The sequence below is a fragment of the Macrosteles quadrilineatus genome, unplaced genomic scaffold (assembly GCF_028750875.1).
Source record: "Macrosteles quadrilineatus isolate MER2022 unplaced genomic scaffold, UCM_ALF_1.0 Scaffold_95__1_contigs__length_390270, whole genome shotgun sequence".
Lineage (NCBI taxonomy): Eukaryota > Metazoa > Arthropoda > Insecta > Hemiptera > Cicadellidae > Macrosteles > Macrosteles quadrilineatus.
Window position 1 is genome coordinate 118,690 of NW_026542688.1, and position 23,167 is coordinate 141,856.

Sequence of the window (23,167 nt, forward strand, 5' to 3'; positions counted from 1 at the left end):
CTTGTACACACTTGTACAACCTTGTACACACTTGTACAACCTTGTACACACTTGTACAACCTTGTACACACTTGTACAAGCTTGTACAAGATTGTACACCCTTGTACACACTTGTGCACCCTTGTACACACTTGTACACCCTTGTATACACTTGTACAACCTTTTACAAACTTGTACACACTTGTACAAACTTGTACATTCTTGTGCATACTTGTACACCCTTGTAAACACTTGTACAACCTTGTACAAACCTGTACACCCTTGTACACACTTGTACAAGCTTGTACACACTTGTACAAGCTTGTACACACTTGTACACCCTTGTACAAACTTGTGCACCCTTGTACACTTTTGTACACCCTTGTACACTTTTGTACACCCTTGTATACATTTGTACAACCTTGTACAAACGTGTACACAATTGTACAAACTTGTACACACTTGTACAAACTTGTACACCCTTGTACACACTTGTACAACCTTGTACACACTTGTACAACCTTGTACAAACCTGTACACCCTTGTACACACTTGTACAAGCTTGTACACGATTGTACACCCTTGTACACACTTGTGCACCCTTGTACACACTTGTACACCCTTGTACACACTTGTACAACCTTTTACAAACTTGTACACACTTGTACAACCTTGTACACACTTGTACAACCTTGTACACAATTGTACAACCTTGTACAACCATGTACACACTTGTACAACCTTGTACACACTTGTACAACCTTGTACACATTTGTACACCCTTGTACACACTTGTACAACCTTGTACAAACCTGTACACCCTTGTACACACTTGTACAAGCTTGTACACGATTGTACACCCTTGTACACACTTGTGCACCCTTGTACACACTTGTACACCCTTGTACACACTTGTACAACCTTTTACAAACTTGTACACACTTGTACAAACTTGAACATTCTTGTACATACTTGTACACCCTTGTAAACACTTGTACAACCTTGTACAAACTTGTACACACTTGTACACACTTGTACAAGCTTGTACACACTTGTACAAGCTTGTACACACTTGTACACCCTTGTACAAACTTGTGCACCCTTGTACACACTTGTACAACCTTGTACACAATTGTACAACCTTGTACAACCATGTACACACTTGTACAACTTTGTACACACTTGTACAACCTTTTACACACTTGTACACCTTTGTACACACTTGTACAACCTTGTACACTATGATACAACCTTGTACACACTTGTACACCCTTGTACAAACTTGTGCACCCTTGTACATTTTTGTACACCCTTGTATACATTAGTACAACCTTGTACAAACTTGTACACACTTGTACAAACTTGTACACACTTTTACAAACTTGTACACCCTTGTACACACTTGTACAACCTTGTACACACTTGTACAACCTTGTACACAATTGTACAACCTTGTACAACCATGTACACACTTGTACAACCTTGTACACACTTGTACAACCTTGTACACACTTGTACACCTTTGTACACACTTATACAACCTTGTACACACTTGTACAACCTTGTACACACTTGTACAACCTTGTACACGTTTGTACAACCTTGTACACACTTGTACAACCTTGTACACACTTGTACAACCTTGTAAAAACTTGTACAAGCATGTACACGATTGTACACCCTTGTACACACTTGTACAACCTTGTACACACTTGTACAACCTTGTACACACTTGTACAACCTTGTACACACTTGTACAACCTTGTACACACTTGTACAAGCTTGTACAAGATTGTACACCCTTGTACACACTTGTGCACCCTTGTACACACTTGTACACCCTTGTATACACTTGTACAACCTTTTACAAACTTGTACACACTTGTACAAACTTGTACATTCTTGTGCATACTTGTACACCCTTGTAAACACTTGTACAACCTTGTACAAACCTGTACACCCTTGTACACACTTGTACAAGCTTGTACACACTTGTACAAGCTTGTACACACTTGTACACCCTTGTACAAACTTGTGCACCCTTGTACACTTTTGTACACCCTTGTACACTTTTGTACACCCTTGTATACATTTGTACAACCTTGTACAAACGTGTACACAATTGTACAAACTTGTACACACTTGTACAAACTTGTACACCCTTGTACACACTTGTACAACCTTGTACACACTTGTACAACCTTGTACAAACCTGTACACCCTTGTACACACTTGTACAAGCTTGTACACGATTGTACACCCTTGTACACACTTGTGCACCCTTGTACACACTTGTACACCCTTGTACACACTTGTACAACCTTTTACAAACTTGTACACACTTGTACAAACTTGTACATTCTTGTACATACTTGTACACCCTTGTAAACACTTGTACAACCTTGTACAAACCTGTACACCCTTGTACACACTTGTACAAGCTTGTACACACTTGTACACCCTTGTACACACTTGTACAACCTTGTACACACTTGTACAACCTTGCACACAATTGTACAACCTTGTACAACCCTGTACACACTTGTACAACCTTGTACACACTTGTACAACCTTGTACACACTTGTACAACCTTGTACACACTTGTACACCTTTGTACACACTTGTTCAACCTTGTACACACTTGTACAACCTTGTACACACTTGTACAACCTTGTACACACTTGTACAACCTTGTACACACTTGTACACACTTGTACAAACTTGTACATTCTTGTACATACTTGTACTCCCTTGTAAACACTTGTACAACCTTGTACAAACCTGTACACCCTTGTACACACTTGTACAAGCTTGTACACACTTCTACAAGCTTGTACACACTTGTACACCCTTGTACAAACTTGTGCACCCTTGTACACTTTTGTACACCCTTGTATACATTTGTACAACCTTGTACAAACTTGTACACACTTGTACAAACTTGTACACACTTGTACAAACTTGTACACCCTTGTACACACTTGTACAACCTTGTACACACTTGTACAACCTTGTACACACTTGTGTCTAAGATGTCTTTTTATTTAGAGGGATGTCTTGTTTTTTAGAGGGTTGTCTTGTTTTTTAGAGGGTTTTCTTGTTATTTAGATGGGATGTCTTGTTATTTAGAGGGATGTCTTTATATTTTTAGCGGAATGTCTTGTTTATTAGAGGGATGTCTTGCTATTTAGAGGGATGTCTTTTTATTTGGAGGGATGTCTTGGTATTTAGAGGGATGTCTTAATATTTAGAGGGATGTCTTGTTATTTAGAGGAATGTCTTGTTATTTAAAAGGGATATCTTGTTATTTAGAGGGATGTCTTGTTATTTAGTGGGATGTCTTGTTATTTAGAGGGATGTCTTGTTATTTAGAGAGATGTCTTGTTATTTAAAGGGATGTCTTAATATTTAGAGGGATGTCTTGTTATTTAGAGGGATGTCTTAATATTTAGAGGGATGTCTTGTTATTTGAAGGGATGTCTTAATATTTAGAGGGATGTCTTGTTATTTAGAGGGATGTCTTGTTATTTAGAGGGATGTCTTGTTTTTTAAAGGGTTGTCTTGTTATTTGGAGGGATGTCTTAATATTTAGAGTGATGTCTTGTTATTTAGAGGGATGTCTTGTTATTTAGAGGGATGTCTTGTTTTTTAGAGGGTTGTCTTGTTATTTGGAGGGATGTCTTGTTTTTTAGAGGGTTGTCTTGTAATTTAGATGGGATGTCTTGTTATTTAGAGGGATGTCTTGTTATTTACAGGTATGTCTTGTTATTTAGAGGGATGTCTTAATATTTAGAGGAATGTCTTGTTATATAGATGAATGTCTTGTTATTTAGAGGGATGTCTTGATATTTAGAGGGATGTCTTGTTTTTTAGAGAGATGTCTTGTTATTTAAAGGGTTTTTTTTTTGTTTTTTAGAGGGTTGTCTAGTTATTTGGAGGGATGTCTTGTTATTTAGATTGATGTCTTAATATTTAGAGGGATGTCTTGTTTTTTAGAGGGATGTCTTGTTATTTAGAGGGATGTCTTGTTATTTAGAGGGATGTCTTGTTATTTAGAGGGATGTCTTGTTATTTAGAGGGATGTCTTGTTATTTTAAGGGATGTCTTAATATTTAGAGAGATGTCTTGTTATTTAGAGGGATGTCTTGTTATTTAGAGGGATGTCTTGTTATTTAGAGGGATGTCTTCATATTTGGAGGGATGTCTTGTTATTTAGAGGGATGTCTTGTTATTTGGAGGGATGCTTGTTATTAAGAGGGATGTCTTATAATTTAGAGGGATGTTTCGTTATTTGGAGGGATGTCTTGTTATTTAGAGGGATGTCTTGTTATTTAGAGGGATGTCTTGGTATTTGGAGGGATGTCTAGTTATTTAGAGGGATGTCTTTTTATTTAGAGGGATGTCTTGTTATTTAGAGGGATGTCTTGTTATTTAGAGGGATGTCTTGTTATTTGAAGGGATGTCTTAATATTTAGAGGGATGTCTTGCTTTTTTGAGGGATTTCTTGTTATTTAAAGGGTTTTTTTTGTTTTTTAGAGGGATGTCTTGTTATTTAGAGGAATGTCTTGTTATTTAAAAGGGATGTCTTGTTATTTAGAGGGATGTCTTGTTTTTTAGTGAGATGTCTTGTTATTTAGAGGGATGTCTTGTTATTTAGAGAGATGTCTTGTTATTTAAAGGGATGTCTTAATATTTAGAGGGATGTCTTGTTATTTAGAGGGATGTCTTAATATTTAGAGGGATGTCTTGTTATTTGGAGGGATGTCTTAATATTTAGAGGGATGTCTTGTTATTTAGAGGGATGTCTTGTTATTTAGAGAGATGTCTTGTTATTTAAAGGGATGTCTTAATATTTAGAGGGATGTCTTGTTATTTAGAGGGATGTCTTAATATTTAGAGGGATGTCTTGTTATTTGAAGGGATGTCTTAATATTTAGAGGGATGTCTTGTTATTTAGAGGGATGTCTTGTTATTTAGAGGGATGTCTTGTTTTTTAAAGGGTTGTCTTGTTATTTGGAGGGATGTCTTAATATTTAGAGGGATGTCTTGGTATTTAGAGGGATGTCTTGTTATTTAGAGGGATGTCTTGTTATTTAGAGGGATGTCTTCTTATTTGGAGGGAAGTCTTGTTATTTGGAGGAATGTCTTGTTATTTAGAGGGATATCTTGTTATTTGGAGGGATGTCTTGTTATTTAGAGGGATGTCTTGCTATTTAGAGGTATGTCTTTTTATTTGGAGGGATGTCTTGTTATTTAGAGGGATGTCTTGTTATTTAGAGGAATGTCTTGTTATTTAAAAGGGATGTCTTGTTATTTAGAGGGATGTCTTGTTATTTAGAGGGATGTCTTAATATTTAGAGGGATGTCTTGTTATTTGGAGGGATGTCTTAATATTTAGAGGGATGTCTTGTTATTTAGAGGGATGTCTTGTTATTTAGAGGGATGTCTTGTTATTTAGAGGGATGTCTTGTTATTTAGAGAGATGTCTTGTTATTTAAAGGGATGTCTTAATATTTAGAGGGATGTCTTGTTATTTAGAGGGATGTCTTAATATTTAGAGGGATGTCTTGTTATTTGGAGGGATGTCTTAATATTTAGAGGGATGTCTTGTTATTTAGAGGGATGTCTTGTTATTTAGAGGGATGTCTTGTTTTTTAGAGGGTTGTCTTGTAATTTAGATGGGATGTCTTGTTATTTAGAGGGATGTCTTGTTTTTTAAAGGGTTTTCTTGTTATTTGGAGGGATGTCTTAATATTTAGAGGGATGTCTTGGTATTTGGAGGGATGTCTTGTTATTTAGAGGGATGTCTTAATATTTAGCGGAATGTCTAGTTTATTAGAGGGATGTCTTGTTATTTAGAGGGATGTCTTGTTATTTAGAGGGATGTCTTAATATTTGGAGGGATGTCTTGTTATTTAGAGGGATGTCTTAATATTTAGAGAGATGTCTTGTTTTTTAGTGGGATGTCTTGTTATTTAGAGGGATGTCTTGTTATTTAGAGGGTTTTTTTGTTTTTTAGAGGGTTGTCTTGTTATTTGGAGGGATGTCTTGTTATTTAGATTGATGTCTTAATATTTAGAGGGATGTCTTGTTTTTTAGAGGGATGTCTTGTTATTTAGAGGGATGTCTTGTTATTTAGAGGGATGTCTTGTTATTTAGAGGGATGTCTTGTTATTTAGAGGGATGTCTTGTTATTTAGAGGGATGTCTTGTTATTTGAAGGGATGTCTTAATATTTAGAGGGATGTCTTGCTTTTTTGAGGGATTTCTTGTTATTTGGAGGGATGTCTTGTTATTTAGAGGGATGTCTTGTTATTTAGAGGAATGTCTTGTTATTTAAAAGGGATGTCTTGTTATTTAGAGGGATGTCTTGTTTTTTAGTGAGATGTCTTGTTATTTAGAGGGATGTCTTGGTATTTGGAGGGATGTCTAGTTATTTAGAGGGATGTCTTTTTATTTAGAGGGATGTCTTGTTATTTAGAGGGATGTCTTGTTATTTAGAGGGATGTCTTGTTATTTGAAGGGATGTCTTAATATTTAGAGGGATGTCTTGCTTTTTTGAGGGATTTCTTGTTATTTGGAGGGATGTCTTGTTATTTAGAGGGATGTCTTGTTATTTAGAGGAATGTCTTGTTATTTAAAAGGGATGTCTTGTTATTTAGAGGGATGTCTTGTTTTTTAGTGAGATGTCTTGTTATTTAGAGGGATGTCTTGTTATTTAGAGAGATGTCTTGTTATTTAAAGGGATGTCTTAATATTTAGAGGGATGTCTTGTTATTTAGAGGGATGTCTTGTTATTTAGAGGAATGTCTTGTTATTTAAAAGGGATGTCTTGTTATTTAGAGGGACGTCTTGTTATTTAGTGGGATGTCTTGTTATTTAGAGGGATGTCTTGTTATTTAGAGAGATGTCTTGTTATTTAAAGGGATGTCTTAATATTTAGAGGGATGTCTTGTTATTTAGAGGGATGTCTCAATATTTAGAGGGATGTCTTGTTATTTGGAGGGATGTCTTAATATTTAGAGGGATGTCTTGTTATTTAGAGGGATGTCTTGTTATTTAGAGGGATGTCTTGTTTTTTAGAGGGTTGTCTTGTAATTTAGATGGGATGTCTTGTTATTTAGAGGGATGTCTTGTTTTTTAAAGGGTTTTCTTGTTATTTGGAGGGATGTCTTAATATTTAGAGGGATGTCTTGGTATTTGGAGGGATGTCTTGTTATTTAGAGGGATGTCTTAATATTTAGCGGAATGTCTAGTTTATTAGAGGGATGTCTTGTTATTTAGAGGGATGTCTTGTTATTTAGAGGGATGTCTTAATATTTGGAGGGATGTCTTGTTATTTAGAGGGATGTCTTAATATTTAGAGGGATGTCTTGTTTTTTAGTGGGATGTCTTGTTATTTAGAGGGATGTCTTGTTATTTAGAGGGTTTTTTTGTTTTTTAGAGGGTTGTCTTGTTATTTGGAGGGATGTCTTGTTATTTAGATTGATGTCTTAATATTTAGAGGGATGTCTTGTTTTTTAGAGGGATGTCTTGTTATTTAGAGGGATGTCTTGTTATTTAGAGGGATGTCTTGTTATTTAGAGGGATGTCTTGTTATTTAGAGGGATGTCTTGTTATTTAGAGGGATGTCTTGTTATTTAGAGGGATGTCTTGTTATTTGAAGTGATGTCTTAATATTTAGAGGGATGTCTTGCTTTTTTGAGGGATTTCTTGTTATTTGGAGGGATGTCTTGTTATTTAGAGGGATGTCTTGTTATTTAGAGGAATGTCTTGTTATTTGAAAGGGATGTCTTGTTATTTAGAGGGATGTCTTGTTTTTTAGTGAGATGTCTTGTTATTTAGAGGGATGTCTTGTTATTTAGAGGGATGTCTTGGTATTTGGAGGGATGTCTAGTTATTTAGAGGGATGTCTTTTTATTTAGAGGGATGTCTTGTTATTTAGAGGGATGTCTTGTTATTTAGAGGGATGTCTTGTTATTTGAAGGGATGTCTTAATATTTAGAGGGATGTCTTGCTTTTTTGAGGGATTTCTTGTTATTTGGAGGGATGTCTTGTTATTTAGAGGGATGTCTTGTTATTTAGAGGAATGTCTTGTTATTTAAAAGGGATGTCTTGTTATTTAGAGGGATGTCTTGTTATTTAGAGGGATGTCTTGTTATTTAGAGGGATGTCTTGTTATTTAGAGGGATGTCTTGTTATTTGAAGGGATGTCTTAATATTTAGAGGGATGTCTTGCTTTTTTGAGGGATTTCTTGTTATTTGGAGGGATGTCTTGTTATTTAGAGGGATGTCTTGTTATTTAGAGGAATGTCTTGTTATTTAAAAGGGATGTCATGTTATTTAGAGGGATGTCTTGTTTTTTAGTGAGATGTCTTGTTATTTAGAGGGATGTCTTGTTATTTAGAGGGATGTCTTGGTATTTGGAGGGATGTCTAGTTATTTAGAGGGATGTCTTTTTATTTAGAGGGATGTCTTGTTATTTAGAGGGATGTCTTGTTATTTAGAGGGATGTCTTGTTATTTGAAGAGATGTCTTAATATTTAGAGGGATGTCTTGCTTTTTTGAGGGATTTCTTGTTATTTGGAGGGATGTCTTGTTATTTAGAGGGATGTCTTGTTATTTAGAGGAATGTCTTGTTATTTAAAAGGGATGTCTTGTTATTTAGAGGGATGTCTTGTTTTTTAGTGAGATGTCTTGTTATTTAGAGGGATGTCTTGTTATTTAGAGAGATGTCTTGTTATTTAAAGGGATGTCTTAATATTTAGAGGGATGTCTTGTTATTTAGAGGGATGTCTTAATATTTAGAGGGATGTCTTGTTATTTGGAGGGATGTCTTAATATTTAGAGGGATGTCTTGTTATTTAGAGGGATGTCTTGTTATTTAGAGAGATGTCTTGTTATTTAAAGGGATGTCTTAATATTTAGAGGGATGTCTTAATATTTAGAGGGATGTCTTGGTATTTAAAGGGATGTCTTAATATTTAGAGGGATGTCTTGTTATTTAGAGGGATGTCTTGTTATTTAGAGGGATGTCTTGTTTTTTAAAGGGTTGTCTTGTTATTTGGAGGGATGTCTTAATATTTAGAGGGATGTCTTGGTATTTAGAGGGATGTCTTGTTATTTAGAGGGATGTCTTGTTATTTAGAGGGATGTCTTCTTATTTGGAGGGAAGTCTTGTTATTTGGAGGAATGTCTTGTTATTTAGAGGGATATCTTGTTATTTGGAGGGATGTCTTGTTATTTAGAGGGATGTCTTGCTATTTAGAGGGATGTCTTTTTATTTGGAGGGATGTCTTGTTATTTAGAGGGATGTCTTGTTATTTAGAGGAATGTCTTGTTATTTAAAAGGGATGTCTTGTTATTTAGAGGGACGTCTTGTTATTTAGTGGGATGTCTTGTTATTTAGAGGGATGTCTTGTTATTTAGAGAGATGTCTTGTTATTTAAAGGGATGTCTTAATATTTAGAGGGATGTCTTGTTATTTAGAGGGATGTCTTAATATTTAGAGGGATGTCTTGTTATTTGGAGGGATGTCTTAATATTTAGAGAGATGTCTTGTTATTTAGAGGGATGTCTTGTTATTTAGAGGGATGTCTTGTTTTTTAGAGGGTTGTCTTGTAATTTAGATGGTATGTCTTGTTATTTAGAGGGATGTCTTGTTATTTAGAGGGATGTCTTGGTATTTGGAGGGATGTCTAGTTATTTAGAGTGATGTCTTTTTATTTAGAGGGATGTCTTGTTATTTAGAGGGATGTCTTGGTATTTGGAGGGATGTCTAGTTATTTAGAGGGATGTCTTGTTATTTAGAGGGATGTCTTGTTATTTAGAGGGATGTCTTAATATTTGGAGGGATGTCTTGTTATTTAGAGGGATGTCTTAATATTTAGAGGGATGTCTTGTTTTTTAGTGGGATGTCTTGTTATTTAGAGGGATGTCTTGTTATTTAGAGGGTTTTTTTGTTTTTTAGAGGGTTGTCTTGTTATTTGGAGGGATGTCTTGTTATTTAGATTGATGTCTTAATATTTAGAGGGATGTCTTGTTTTTTAGAGGGATGTCTTGTTATTTAGAGGGATGTCTTGTTATTTAGAGGGATGTCTTGTTATTTAGAGGGATGTCTTGTTATTTAGAGGGATGTCTTGTTATTTGAAGGGATGTCTTAATATTTAGAGAGATGTCTTGTTATTTAGAGGGATGTCTTGTTATTTAGAGGGATGTCTTAATATTTGGAGGGATGTCTTCATATTTGGAGGGATGTCTTGTTATTTAGAGGGATGTCTTGTTATTTGGAGGGATGCTTGTTATTAAGAGGGATGTCTTATAATTTAGAGGGATGTCTTGTTATTTGGAGGTATGTCTTGTTATTTAGAGGGATGTCTTGTTATTTAGAGGGATGTCTTGGTATTTGGAGGGATGTCTAGTTATTTAGAGGGATGTCTTTTTATTTAGAGGGATGTCTTGTTATTTAGAGGGATGTCTTGGTATTTGGAGGGATGTCTAGTTATTTAGAGGGATGTCTTTTTATTTAGAGGGATGTCTTGTTATTTAGAGGGATGTCTTGTTATTTAGAGGAATGTCTTGTTATTTAAAAGGGATGTCTTGTTATTTAGAGGGATGTCTTGTTATTTAGTGGGATGTCTTGTTATTTAGAGGGATGTCTTGTTATTTAGAGAGATGTCTTGTTATTTAAAGGGATGTCTTAATATTTAGAGGGATGTCTTGTTATTTAGAGGGATGTCTTAATATTTAGAGGGATGTCTTGTTATTTGAAGGGATGTCTTAATATTTAGAGGGATGTCTTGTTATTTAGAGGGATGTCTTGTTATTTAGAGGGATGTCTTGTTATTTAGAGGGATGTCTTGTTTTTTAAAGGGTTGTCTTGTTATTTGGAGGGATGTCTTAATATTTAGAGGGATGTCTTGGTATTTAGAGGGATGTCTTGTTATTTAGAGGGATGTCTTAATATTTAGCGGAATGTCTTAAGGGATGTCTTGTTTTTTAGAGGGTCGTCTTGTAATTTAGATGGGATGTCTTGTTATTTAGAGGGATGTCTTGTTATTTACAGACATGTCTTGTTATTTAGAGGGATGTCTTAATATTTAGAGGAATGTCTTGTTATATAGATGGATGTCTTGTTATTTAGAGGGATGTCTTGATATTTAGAGGGATGTCTTGTTTTTTAGAGAGATGTCTTGTTATTTAGAGGGTTTTTTTGTTTTTTAGAGGGTTGTCTTGTTATTTGGAGGGATGTCTTGTTATTTAGATTGATGTCTTTATATTTAGAGGGATGTCTTTTTATTTGGAGGGATGTCTTGTTATTTAGAGGGATGTCTTGTTATTTAGAGGAATGTCTTGTTATTTAAAAGGGATGTCTTGTTATTTAGATTGATGTCTTGTTATTTAGAGGGATGTCTTGTTATTTAGAGGGATGTCTTGTTATTTAGAGGGATGTCTTGTTATTTAGAGGGATGTCTTGTTATTTGAAGGGATGTCTTAATATTTAGAGAGATGTCTTGTTATTTAGAGGGATGTCTTGTTATTTAGAGGGATGTCTTGTTATTTAGAGGGATGTCTTCATATTTGGAGGGATGTCTTCATATTTGGAGGGATGTCTTGTAATTTAGAGGGATGTCTTGTTATTTGGAGGGATGCTTGTTATTAAGAGGGATGTCTTATAATTTAGAGGGATGTCTTGTTATTTGGAGGTATGTCTTGTTATTTAGAGGGATGTCTTGTTATTTAGAGGGATGTCTTGGTATTTGGAGGGATGTCTAGTTATTTGGAGGGATGTCTTTTTATTTAGAGGGATGTCTTGTTATTTAGAGGGATGTCTTGGTATTTGGAGGGATGTCTAGTTATTTAGAGGGATGTCTTTTTATTTAGAGGGATGTCTTGTTATTTAGAGGGATGTCTTGTTATTTGAAGGGATGTCTTAATATTTAGAGGGATGTCTTGCTATTTTGAGGGATTTCTTGTTATTTGGAGGGATGTCTTGTTATTTAGAGGGATGTCTTGTTATTTAGAGGAATGTCTTGTTATTTAAAAGGGATGTCTTGTTATTTAGAGGGATGTCTTGTTATTTAGTGGGATGTCTTGTTATTTAGAGGGATGTCTTGTTATTTAGAGAGATGTCTTGTTATTTAAAGGGATGTCTTAATATTTAAAGGGATGTCTTGTTATTTAGAGGGATGTCTTAATATTTAGAGGGATGTCTTGTTATTTGGAGAGATGTCTTAATATTTAGAGGGATGTCTTGTTATTTAGAGGGATGTCTTGTTATTTAGAGAGATGTCTTGTTATTTAAAGAGATGTCTTAATATTTAGAGGGATGTCTTGTTATTTAGAGGGATGTCTTAATATTTAGAGGGATGTCTTAATATTTAGAGGGATGTCTTGTTATTTGGAGGGATGTCTTGTTATTTAGAGGGATGTCTTGTTATTTAGAGGGATGTCTTGTTTTTTAAAGGGTTGTCTTGTTATTTGGAGGGATGTCTTAATATTTAGAGGGATGTCTTGGTATTTAGAGGGATGTCTTGTTATTTAGAGGGATGTCTTGTTATTTAGAGGGATGTCTTCTTATTTGGAGGGAAGTCTTGTTATTTGGAGGAATGTCTTGTTATTTAGAGGGATATCTTGTTATTTGGAGGGATGTCTTGTTATTTAGAGGGATGTCTTGCTATTTAGAGGGATGTCTTTTTATTTGGAGGGATGTCTTGTTATTTAGAGGGATGTCTTGTTATTTAGAGGAATGTCTTGTTATTTAAAAGGGATGTCTTGTTTTTTAGAGGGACGTCTTGTTATTTAGTGGGATGTCTTGTTATTTAGAGGGATGTCTTGTTATTTAGAGAGATGTCTTGTTATTTAAAGGGATGTCTTAATATTTAGAGGGATGTCTTGTTATTTAGAGGGATGTCTTAATATTTAGAGGGATGTCTTGTTATTTGGAGGGATGTCTTGTTTTTTAGAGGGATGTCTTGTTATTTAGAGGGATGTCTTGTTTTTTAAAGGGTTTTCTTGTTATTTGGAGGGATGTCTTAATATTTAGAGGGATGTCTTGGTATTTGGAGGGATGTCTTGTTATTTAGAGGGATGTCTTAATATTTAGCGGAATGTCTAGTTTATTAGAGGGATGTCTTGTTATTTAGAGGGATGTCTTGTTATTTAGAGGGATGTCTTAATATTTGGAGGGATGTCTTGTTATTTAGAGGGATGTCTTAATATTTAGAGGGAGGTCTTGTTTTTTAGTGGGATGTCTTGTTATTTAGAGGGATGTCTTGTTATTTAGAGGGTTTTTTTGTTTTTTAGAGGGTTGTCTTGTTATTTGGAGGGATGTCTTGTTATTTAGATTGATGTCTTAATATTTAGAGGGATGTCTTGTTTTTTAGAGGGATGTCTTGTTATTTAGAGGGATGTCTTGTTATTTAGAGGGATGTCTTGTTATTTAGAGGGATGTCTTGTTATTTAGAGGGATGTCTTGTTATTTGAAGGGATGTCTTAATATTTAGAGAGATGTCTTGTTATTTAGAGGGATGTCTTGTTATTTAGAGGGATGTCTTAATATTTGGAGGGATGTCTTCATATTTGGAGGGATGTCTTGTTATTTAGAGGGATGTCTTGTTATTTGGAGGGATGCTTGTTATTAAGAGGGATGGCTTATAATTTAGAGGGATGTCTTGTTATTTGGAGGTATGTCTTGTTATTTAGAGGGATGTCTTGTTATTTAGAGGGATGTCTTGGTATTTGGAGGGATGTCTAGTTATTTAGAGGGATGTCTTTTTATTTAGAGGGATGTCTTGTTATTTAGAGGGATGTCTTGGTATTTGGAGGGATGTCTAGTTATTTAAAAGGGATGTCTTCATATTTGGAGGGATGTCTTCATATTTGGAGGGATGTCTTGTTATTTAGAGGGATGTCTTGTTATTTGGAGGGATGCTTGTTATTAAGAGGGATGTCTTATAATTTAGAGGGATGTCTTGTTATTTGGAGGTATGTCTTGTTATTTAGAGGGATGTCTTGTTATTTAGAGGGATGTCTTGGTATTTAGAGGGATGTCTTAATATTTAGAGGGATGTCTTGTTATTTGAAGGGATGTCTTAATATTTAGAGGGATGTCTTGTTATTTAGAGGGATGTCTTGTTATTTAGAGGGATGTCTTGTTATTTAGAGGGATGTCTTGTTTTTTAAAGGGTTGTCTTGTTATTTGGAGGGATGTCTTAATATTTAGAGGGATGTCTTGGTATTTAGAGGGATGTCTTGTTATTTAGAGGGATGTCTTAATATTTAGCGGAATGTCTTAAGGGATGTCTTGTTTTTTAGAGGGTTGTCTTGTAATTTAGATGGGATGTCTTGTTATTTAGAGGGATGTCTTGTTATTTACAGGTATGTCTTGTTATTTAGAGGGATGTCTTAATATTTAGAGGAATGTCTTGTTATATAGATGGATGTCTTGTTATTTAGAGGGATGTCTTGATATTTAGAGGGATGTCTTGTTTTTTAGAGAGATGTCTTGTAATTTAGAGGGTTTTTTTGTTTTTTAGAGGGTTGTCTTGTTATTTGGAGGGATGTCTTGTTATTTAGATTGATGTCTTAATATTTAGAGGGATGTCTTTTGATTTGGAGGGATGTCTTGTTATTTAGAGGGATGTCTTGTAATTTAGAGGAATGTCTTGTTATTTAAAAGGGATGTCTTGTTATTTAGAGGGATGTCTTGTTATTTAGAGGGATGTCTTGTTATTTAGAGGGATGTCTTCTTATTTGGAGGGAAGTCTTGTTATTTGGAGGAATGTCTTGTTATTTAGAGGGATATCTTGTTATTTGGAGGGATGTCTTGTTATTTAGAGGGATGTCTTGCTATTTAGAGGGATGTCTTTTTATTTGGAGGGATGTCTTGTTATTTAGAGGGATGTCTTGTTATTTAGAGGAATGTCTTGTTATTTAAAAGGGATGTCTTGTTATTTAGAGGGACGTCTTGTTATTTAGTGGGATGTCTTGTTATTTAAAGGGATGTCTTAATATTTAGAGGGATGTCTTGTTATTTAGAGGGATGTCTTAATATTTAGAGGGATGTCTTGTTATTTGGAGGGATGTCTTAATATTTAGAGGGATGTCTTGTTATTTAGAGGGATGTCTTGTTTTTTAAAGGGTTTTCTTGTTATTTGGAGGGATGTCTTAATATTTAGAGGGATGTCTTGGTATTTGGAGGGATGTCTTGTTATTTAGAGGGATGTCTTAATATTTAGCGGAATGTCTAGTTTATTAGAGGGATGTCTTGTTATTTAGAGGGATGTCTTGTTATTTAGAGGGATGTCTTAATATTTGGAGGGATGTCTTGTTATTTAGAGGGATGTCTTAATATTTAGAGGGATGTCTTGTTTTTTAGTGGGATGTCTTGTTATTTAGAGGGATGTCTTGTTATTTAGAGGGTTTTTTTGTTTTTTAGAGGGTTGTCTTGTTATTTGGAGGGATGTCTTGTTATTTAGATTGATGTCTTAATATTTAGAGGGATGTCTTGTTTTTTAGAGGGATGTCTTGTTATTTAGAGGGATGTCTTGTTATTTAGAGGGATGTCTTGTTATTTAGAGGGATGTCTTGTTATTTAGAGGGATGTCTTGTTATTTGAAGGGATGTCTTAATATTTAGAGAGATGTCTTGTTATTTAGAGGGATGTCTTGTTATTTAGAGGGATGTCTTAATATTTGGAGGGATGTCTTCATATTTGGAGGGATGTCTTGTTATTTAGAGGGATGTCTTGTTATTTGGAGGGATGCTTGTTATTAAGAGGGATGTCTTATAATTTAGAGGGATGTCTTGTTATTTGGAGGTATGTCTTGTTATTTAGAGGGATGTCTTGTTATTTAGAGGGATGTCTTGGTATTTGGAGGGATGTCTAGTTATTTAGAGGGATGTCTTTTTATTTAGAGGGATGTCTTGTTATTTAGAGGGATGTCTTGGTATTTGGAGGGATGTCTAGTTATTTAGAGGGATGTCTTTTTATTTAGAGGGATGTCTTGTTATTTAGAGGGATGTCTTGTTATTTAGAGGGATGTCTTGTTATTTGAAGGGATGTCTTAATATTTAGAGGGATGTCTTGCTATTTTGAGGGATTTCTTGTTATTTGGAGGGATGTCTTGTTATTTAGAGGGATGTCTTGTTATTTAGAGGAATGTCTTGTTATTTAAAAGGGATGTCTTGTTATTTAGAGGGATGTCTTGTTATTTAGTGGGATGTCTTGTTATTTAGAGGGATGTCTTGTTATTTAGAGAGATGTCTTGTTATTTAAAGGGATGTCTTAATATTTAGAGGGATGTCTTGTTATTTAGAGGGATGTCTTAATATTTAGAGGGATGTCTTGTTATTTGGAGGGATGTCTTAATATTTAGAGGGATGTCTTGTTATTTAGAGGGATGTCTTGTTATTTAGAGAGATGTCTTGTTATTTAAAGGGATGTCTTAATATTTAGAGGGATGTCTTGTTATTTAGAGGGATGTCTTAATATTTAGAGGGATGTCTTGTTATTTGAAGGGATGTCTTAATATTTAGAGGGATGTCTTGTTTTTTAAAGGGTTGTCTTGTTATTTGGATGGATGTCTTGGTATTTAGAGGGATGTCTTGTTATTTAGAGGGATGTCTTGTTATTTAGAAGGATGTCTTCTTATTTGGAGGGAAGTCTTGTTATTTGGAGGAATGTCTTGTTATTTAGAGGGATATCTTGTTATTTGGAGGGATGTCTTGTTATTTAGAGGGATGTCTTGCTATTTAGAGGGATGTCTTTTTATTTGGAGGGATGTCTTGTTATTTAGAGGGATGTCTTGTTATTTAGAGGAATGTCTTGTTATTTAAAAGGGATGTCTTGTTATTTAGAGGGACGTCTTGTTATTTAGTGGGATGTCTTGTTATTTAGAGGGATGTCTTGTTATTTAGAGGGATGTCTTGTTATTTAAAGGGATGTCTTAATATTTAGAGGGATGTCTTGTTATTTAGAGGGATGTCTTAATATTTAGAGGGATGTCTTGTTATTTGGAGGGATGTCTTAATATTTAGAGGGATGTCTTGTTATTTAGAGGGATGTCTTGTTATTTAGAGGGATGTCTTGTTTTTTAAAGGGTTTTCTTGTTATTTGGAGGGATGTCTTAATATTTAGAGGGATGTCTTGGTATTTGGAGGGATGTCTTGTTATTTAGAGGGATGTCTTAATATTTAGCGGAATGTCTAGTTTATTAGAGGGATGTCTTGTTATTTAGAGGGATGTCTTGTTATTTAGAGGGATGTCTTAATATTTGGAGGGATGTCTTGTTATTTAGAGGGATGTCTTAATATTTAGTGGGATGTCTTGTTTTTTAGTGGGATGTCTTGTTATTTAGAGGGATGTCTTGTTATTTGGAGAGATGTCTTTTTATTTAGAGGGATGTCTTGTTTTTTAGAGGGTTGTCTTGTTATTTGGAGGGATGTCTTGTTTTTTCGAGGGTTGTCTTGTAATTTAGATGGGATGTCTTGTTATTTAGAGGGATGTCTTAATATTTAGCGGAATGTCTTGTTTATTAGAGGGATGTCTTGCTATTTAGAGGGATGTCTTTTTATTTGGAGGGATGTCTTTTTATTTAGAGGGATGTCTTGTTATTTAGAGGAATGTCTTGTTATTTAAAAGGGATGTCTTGTTATTTAGAGGGATGTCTTGTTATTTAGTGGGATGTCTTGTTATTTAGAGGGATGTCTTGTTATTTAGAGAGATGTCTTGTTATTTAAAGGGATGTCTTAATATTTAGAGGGATGTCTTGTTATTTAGAGGGATGTCTTAATATTTAGCGGAATGTCTTGTTTATTAGAGGGATGTCTTGCTATTTAGAGGGATGTCTTTTTATTTGGAGGGATGTCTTGTTATTTAGAGGGATGTCTTGTTATTTAGAGGAATGTCTTGTTATTTAAAAGGGATGTCTTGTTATTTAGAGGGATGTCTTGTTATTTAGTGGGATGTCTTGTTATTTAGAGGGATGTCTTGTTATTTAGAGAGATGTCTTGTTATTTAAAGGGATGTCTTAATATTTAGAGGGATGTCTTGTTATTTAGAGGGATGTCTTAATATTTAGAGGGATGTCTTGTTATTTGAAGGGATGTCTTAATATTTAGAGGGATGTCTTGTTATTTAGAGGGATGTCTTGTTATTTAGAGGGATGTTGAAATGTATAAAGAACTGCACTACTTTTAGGTATAACGCACAACATAGAACATGACTTACTTTTAGCATGGATGACGTTAGACAGCCGTTCAGCGGGCAATCTGGTAGGTAGCAATGACGTCACGGCATTGGTACAGTGCAGCCAACACCGTTAAAACAATCTAGTCCTCTTAAGCCTTGATTATATATTACACTCGCCAACCCTTATAAAATAGTTGGCCCACAACTTAAAACTTCTTATAAAACTTTAATTCAACATAAAACGTTCTTTAAAACCAAACAATTTTTTTAACTTCCATTTTTTTTTTTCTTCTTTTTTTTATATATATTTTTTTTAATAATCAACTAAAAATTCTTCTTTTTGAATCGTGTGTATACACACTTACAAGTCCAGTTTAGCTGGTTTGCGCACAGTCCGCTGCGATCTTCTAACCACAGGAGTTGGACTGCACTGCACCTCTGGACGCTGCCCCTCTTCCATCGACTTCCGTCCTTGGGGTGACGGTGGACTTCTGGCCCTTGGCGATGACGGCAAACTCTGCCGACTTGGAGATACTCTCTCCGGCGACACGCTGACGGTCACTGATTCCGGTGGATCTGGCACTTCCTCTCTTCTAACCAAAATTTCCTCTTCCTCCACCTGACTTGGTCTTAGATGATCAGCGTGACAAAACCTGGTGCGGTTCAGGACCCTCACAAGATAAGTTACTGGACTTCTACACTCCACAATTTGGCCGGGAACCCAAGAAATTTTTTCCTGCCTCACCGTCTTTACTAACACATGCTGGCCTTCACTGAAGGACCTATCAGAGCCTCTGTGTTTATCTGCTGCCCGTTTTTGCAACTCCTGTTGCTTCCTGGCCTCATCAAGCAAATTTGGCTTCAACATTGTTAAGTGAGTTCTAGGCTTCCAGCGTAGGAACAATTCAGACGGACTCACGCCAGTCACTGAAGTGGGGGTGTTGCGATAGGAAAATAGAAAATTATCTAGCTTATGCTGTAAAGAAGTAGGATGACTGCGCTTCTCACTCAAGACCTGGCGCAGCAGACTCTTCTTGACTTCCTGAACTGAACGTTCTGCGGCTCCGTTGGATGCCGGGTGATAGGGTGGGGACAGGGTGAATTTGACACCATTCTTTCTAAGGAATTCACGGAATTCGAGACTAGTGAATGAGGTACCATTATCAGAAACCAATTCTTCGGGCAAACCATAGGCTGCAAACAAAGTCCGAAGCTTCTCTATAGTCTTGGAGGAAGATGTAGAGCTCATCAGAAACACCTCAATCCATTTCGAGTAACTATCGACTAGGATGAGCATCTGCTGTCTTGACGTGGGATCTTCTGCAAAATCAATGTGAACTCTGCGCCACCTCTCCGTGGCTAACGGCCATTGATGCAATGGAACTCTAGGACTGGCATTTCTCGTGCCTTGACATACAAAACAAGACGCCACTGTCTCCTCAATGGATTTTTCGATACCTGGCCACCACACGTAGCTTCTAGCCAACAACTTCATCCGGGTTATACCAGGATGCTGTTCATGGAGCATCTGGATAACGTTCTCCCTCAACATCTCAGGAATCACCACCCGACTTCCCCACAAGATACAATTCTTGTCCACTGACAACTCCAATCGTCTCCTCTGAAATGGAAGCAACATAGGATTTTGAACCTCCCGCCAGCCATGTAAAACAAAGTCCCGAACCCTCGACAACAATGGATCTTTGTCCGTCAATCTTCCTACGTCCAAAGACGTAATCGGAGAATCATCACTCACACTGCAGAAATTGATTACTTGAACACAAGACTCAACATGTGAAACATAATTATCCTCCAATTCCAACGATTCATCATCTTGTAGAGGTAGGCGTGATAACGCATCAGCGTGGGGTAAGTCAACCCCTTTTCGATATTTAACCTCAAAATTGTATGCTGCCAGAATGAGAGCCCATCGCTGAAGTCTTGCCGCAGCTAGGCTAGGTACACCACGTTTTGTTCCAAAAATTGCCGCTAACGGCTGATGATCCGTCTGTAACACACAGTTCTTACGACCATAAATATACTTGTGGAATTTCTTTACACCGAATATCAACGCCAATGCTTCCTTGTGTAGTTGGGAATAATTTTTCTCACTAGGGCTAAGAGTTTTGGACGCAAAAGCTACAGGCCGCTCTTCTCCATCGACCATATGAGACAGAATGGCTGACACTCCCCTAGGGCTAGCATCACACGTTAAAACAAGTGGCTTAGACACATCATAATGCACCAAAATATTGGAGTCAAGAACCCATGACTTACTTTCCTCAAAAGTGCGTGAACACTCTTTGGTCCACTTCCATGGGACGTCCTTCTTCAAAAGATCATAAAAACAACTGATTTTTGATGACAAATTGTAAATAAACTTTCCATAGTAATTAATCAACCCAATGTAGGCCCTTAACTCATCCTTGTTACTCGGTTCCGGGGCATTTCGAATAGCCGACACAATCCCTTGCTGGGGGCTGATTCCCGTTGCTGAAACCACATAGCCTAAATACTCAACCTTAGGCTGCAAAAATTTACACTTGCTCTCGTTAACCCGAACTCCATAATCCATCAGACGCTGAAACAGATTTTCTAATCTACTACAAGCTTCTTCACGTGTTGAGCCTCCCACTAGAACATCGTCCAAGTACGCTACGGTACCTGGTAACCCACATACAATCTGATCAATGACTGCTTGAAAAATAGCCGGTGCGGACGACAACCCATACGGCAAACGTCTCAATCTAAAAAGTCCTTTATGGGTAGTCAAGGTTAACAAAGGTTGTGACTCCTCTGCTACTGCTAACTGCTGATAGGCATTTGTGAGGTCGATTACTGAAAAGTATGTACATCCTGACAACGAGGCAAAAATATCTTCCGGTTGCGGAAGCGGATAGTGCTCTGTTTGCAGCACCGGATTTAACGTTACCTTAAAATCGGCGCAGAATCTTACGCCATTTGGTTTAGGAACCGTCACCAACGGTGTAGCCCACTCGGAGCTGGAAACCCTATAGGCTATTCCATCGTTAACCATTCGGTCTAACTCTTGTTCAACCTTCTCCCTCAAACTATAAGGCACTGGCCTATATTTACAAAACTTGGGAACTACATTGTCTTTAAGAATAATGTGAGCAGTAACCCCTTTAATTTCTCCAGCTCCCGTTTGAAATACCATAGCATATTTATTTTTCAACGTTTGCACATCAACTTCAGTTGTACTGCTAAGCTTAGGCCTACTCAGTTGATCCTTACAACTAGGTCCTGATACACTAGGCCTCCTCACAGGGTTAGGCTCAGACAAAGTCAAATTAATTTGATTACTAGGCCTACTCTGTAGGCCTACTTCCGATACTACTGAAAAAATAGAACGCCAATCAAGTTTCAACTTGGCCAACCAGCTCCTTCCCAACAACATAGGCTGGTTCCTACGACACATTTTCACAACCAATAAGGGCAACATAACTTCTTGACCTTTATATTTTACAGTTACATCAGCTTGGCCTAGCACAGGCACCTCCCCACCAGTGTATGTCAATAAGCTCAAATTTACATGATTTAATTCCACATTAGGAAATTTTTCCGCAAAAACCTCAGACGGGCACACGGATACTGCTGATCCACTATCAATTTCCATTTCTACAACTACATCTTCTATCATTAGTCTTACCTTGTAAGCTTCTGTACCGTCAGATAGGCCTAGATTGTACAAACACAAGTCCCGAGTCTCCTTGACTATATCCAAGTTAGGCCTAGGCCTAGGGTCCTCCTCTTCCAAATTAAGATGATGCACCTTGTGTGGGGCAATTCTTCCACTCTTGGACTTTGAATTCTGCTTGTTAAATTTATTTCGGGACTTACAAGCCTTGAACAAATGCCCAACCATATTGCATGCATTGCACTTGTAACTAGAATATGGACAATCATTAGCTTTATGTTCCACTGAATTACACCTGTAACACTTATTTTTCCCATTAAACCCCATATTTGGTTTAAAATAACCATTTACATTGGATTTATTAAAAGAGCTAGCAGGTAAAACATTTTTACCACGTTTCATACTCAAACTGTTAACATCCTGTTTCGAACTGAAAAGACCTGTTTGCTTCTCTGCTTGTTCCAGCCTGAGAGCCAAAGTCTGAGCTTCTTCAAAATCTAAGTCTTCAGACAACAATTTTTGTCGTATCACCTCATTATTAATTCCAGAAATCAATTTGTCCCTAAGGGCATCTTTCAGAAATGTAGAAAATTTACAAGTACTAGACAAATGCTTGATAGCTACAACAAATTCAGAAATAGTTTCGGTAGGCTTTTGTACCCTGGAATAAAACATGTATCGTTCCGCCACTACTAACTTCTTTGGGGAAAAATGTTTGACCAATACTTTTGACAAATCTTCATAAGATTTACTATCCACCTCATCAGGAGACACAATATCTGACAAAACTGCTAATATTTTAGGGCCCAGAACAGTAATCAACACTGAAACTTTACTACCATCTTCAATACTATTGGCCTTGAAATAGTGTTTGAGACGCATTAAATACGACTCAATGGCTTCCTCATGGGGATTAAACTCTCCCACCTTCCCAATACCTGACATTTTCGTCACAGTAGATCCTTTTCCTTTGTCCTTTTTGTCTCCCATTAACACTCGCGGAAAAGATTTTTACTTTTTAATCCATAGAAAGAAATCCGTAATTACCGACTGCGCCAATGAAATGTATAAAGAACTGCACTACTTTTAGGTATAACGCACAACATAGAACATGACTTACTTTTAGCATGGATGACGTTAGACAGCCGTTCAGCGGGCAATCTGGTAGGTAGCAATGACGTCACGGCATTGGTACAGTGCAGCCAACACCGTTAAAACAATCTAGTCCTCTTAAGCCTTGATTATATATTACAGATGTCTTGTTTTTTTAAAGGGTTGTCTTGTTATTTGGAGGGATGTCTTAATATTTAGAGGGATGTCTTGGTATTTAGAGGGAT

General features: G+C 36.4%; 1 protein-coding gene across 1 annotated transcript; it reads right to left on the reverse strand.

The window, feature by feature from the left end:
- Positions 1-18,533: 18,533 nt before the first annotated feature.
- Positions 18,534-22,820, reverse strand: LOC128982066 (uncharacterized protein K02A2.6-like). Its single transcript, XM_054401109.1, has 2 exons — positions 22,271-22,820; positions 18,534-20,836 (listed from the first exon to the last, which is right to left on the reverse strand). The coding sequence occupies exons 1-2, from the start codon at positions 22,818-22,820 to the stop codon at positions 18,534-18,536; spliced, it is 2,853 nt and encodes a 950-aa protein (XP_054257084.1).
- Between the last annotated feature and the right edge of the window lie 347 nt (positions 22,821-23,167).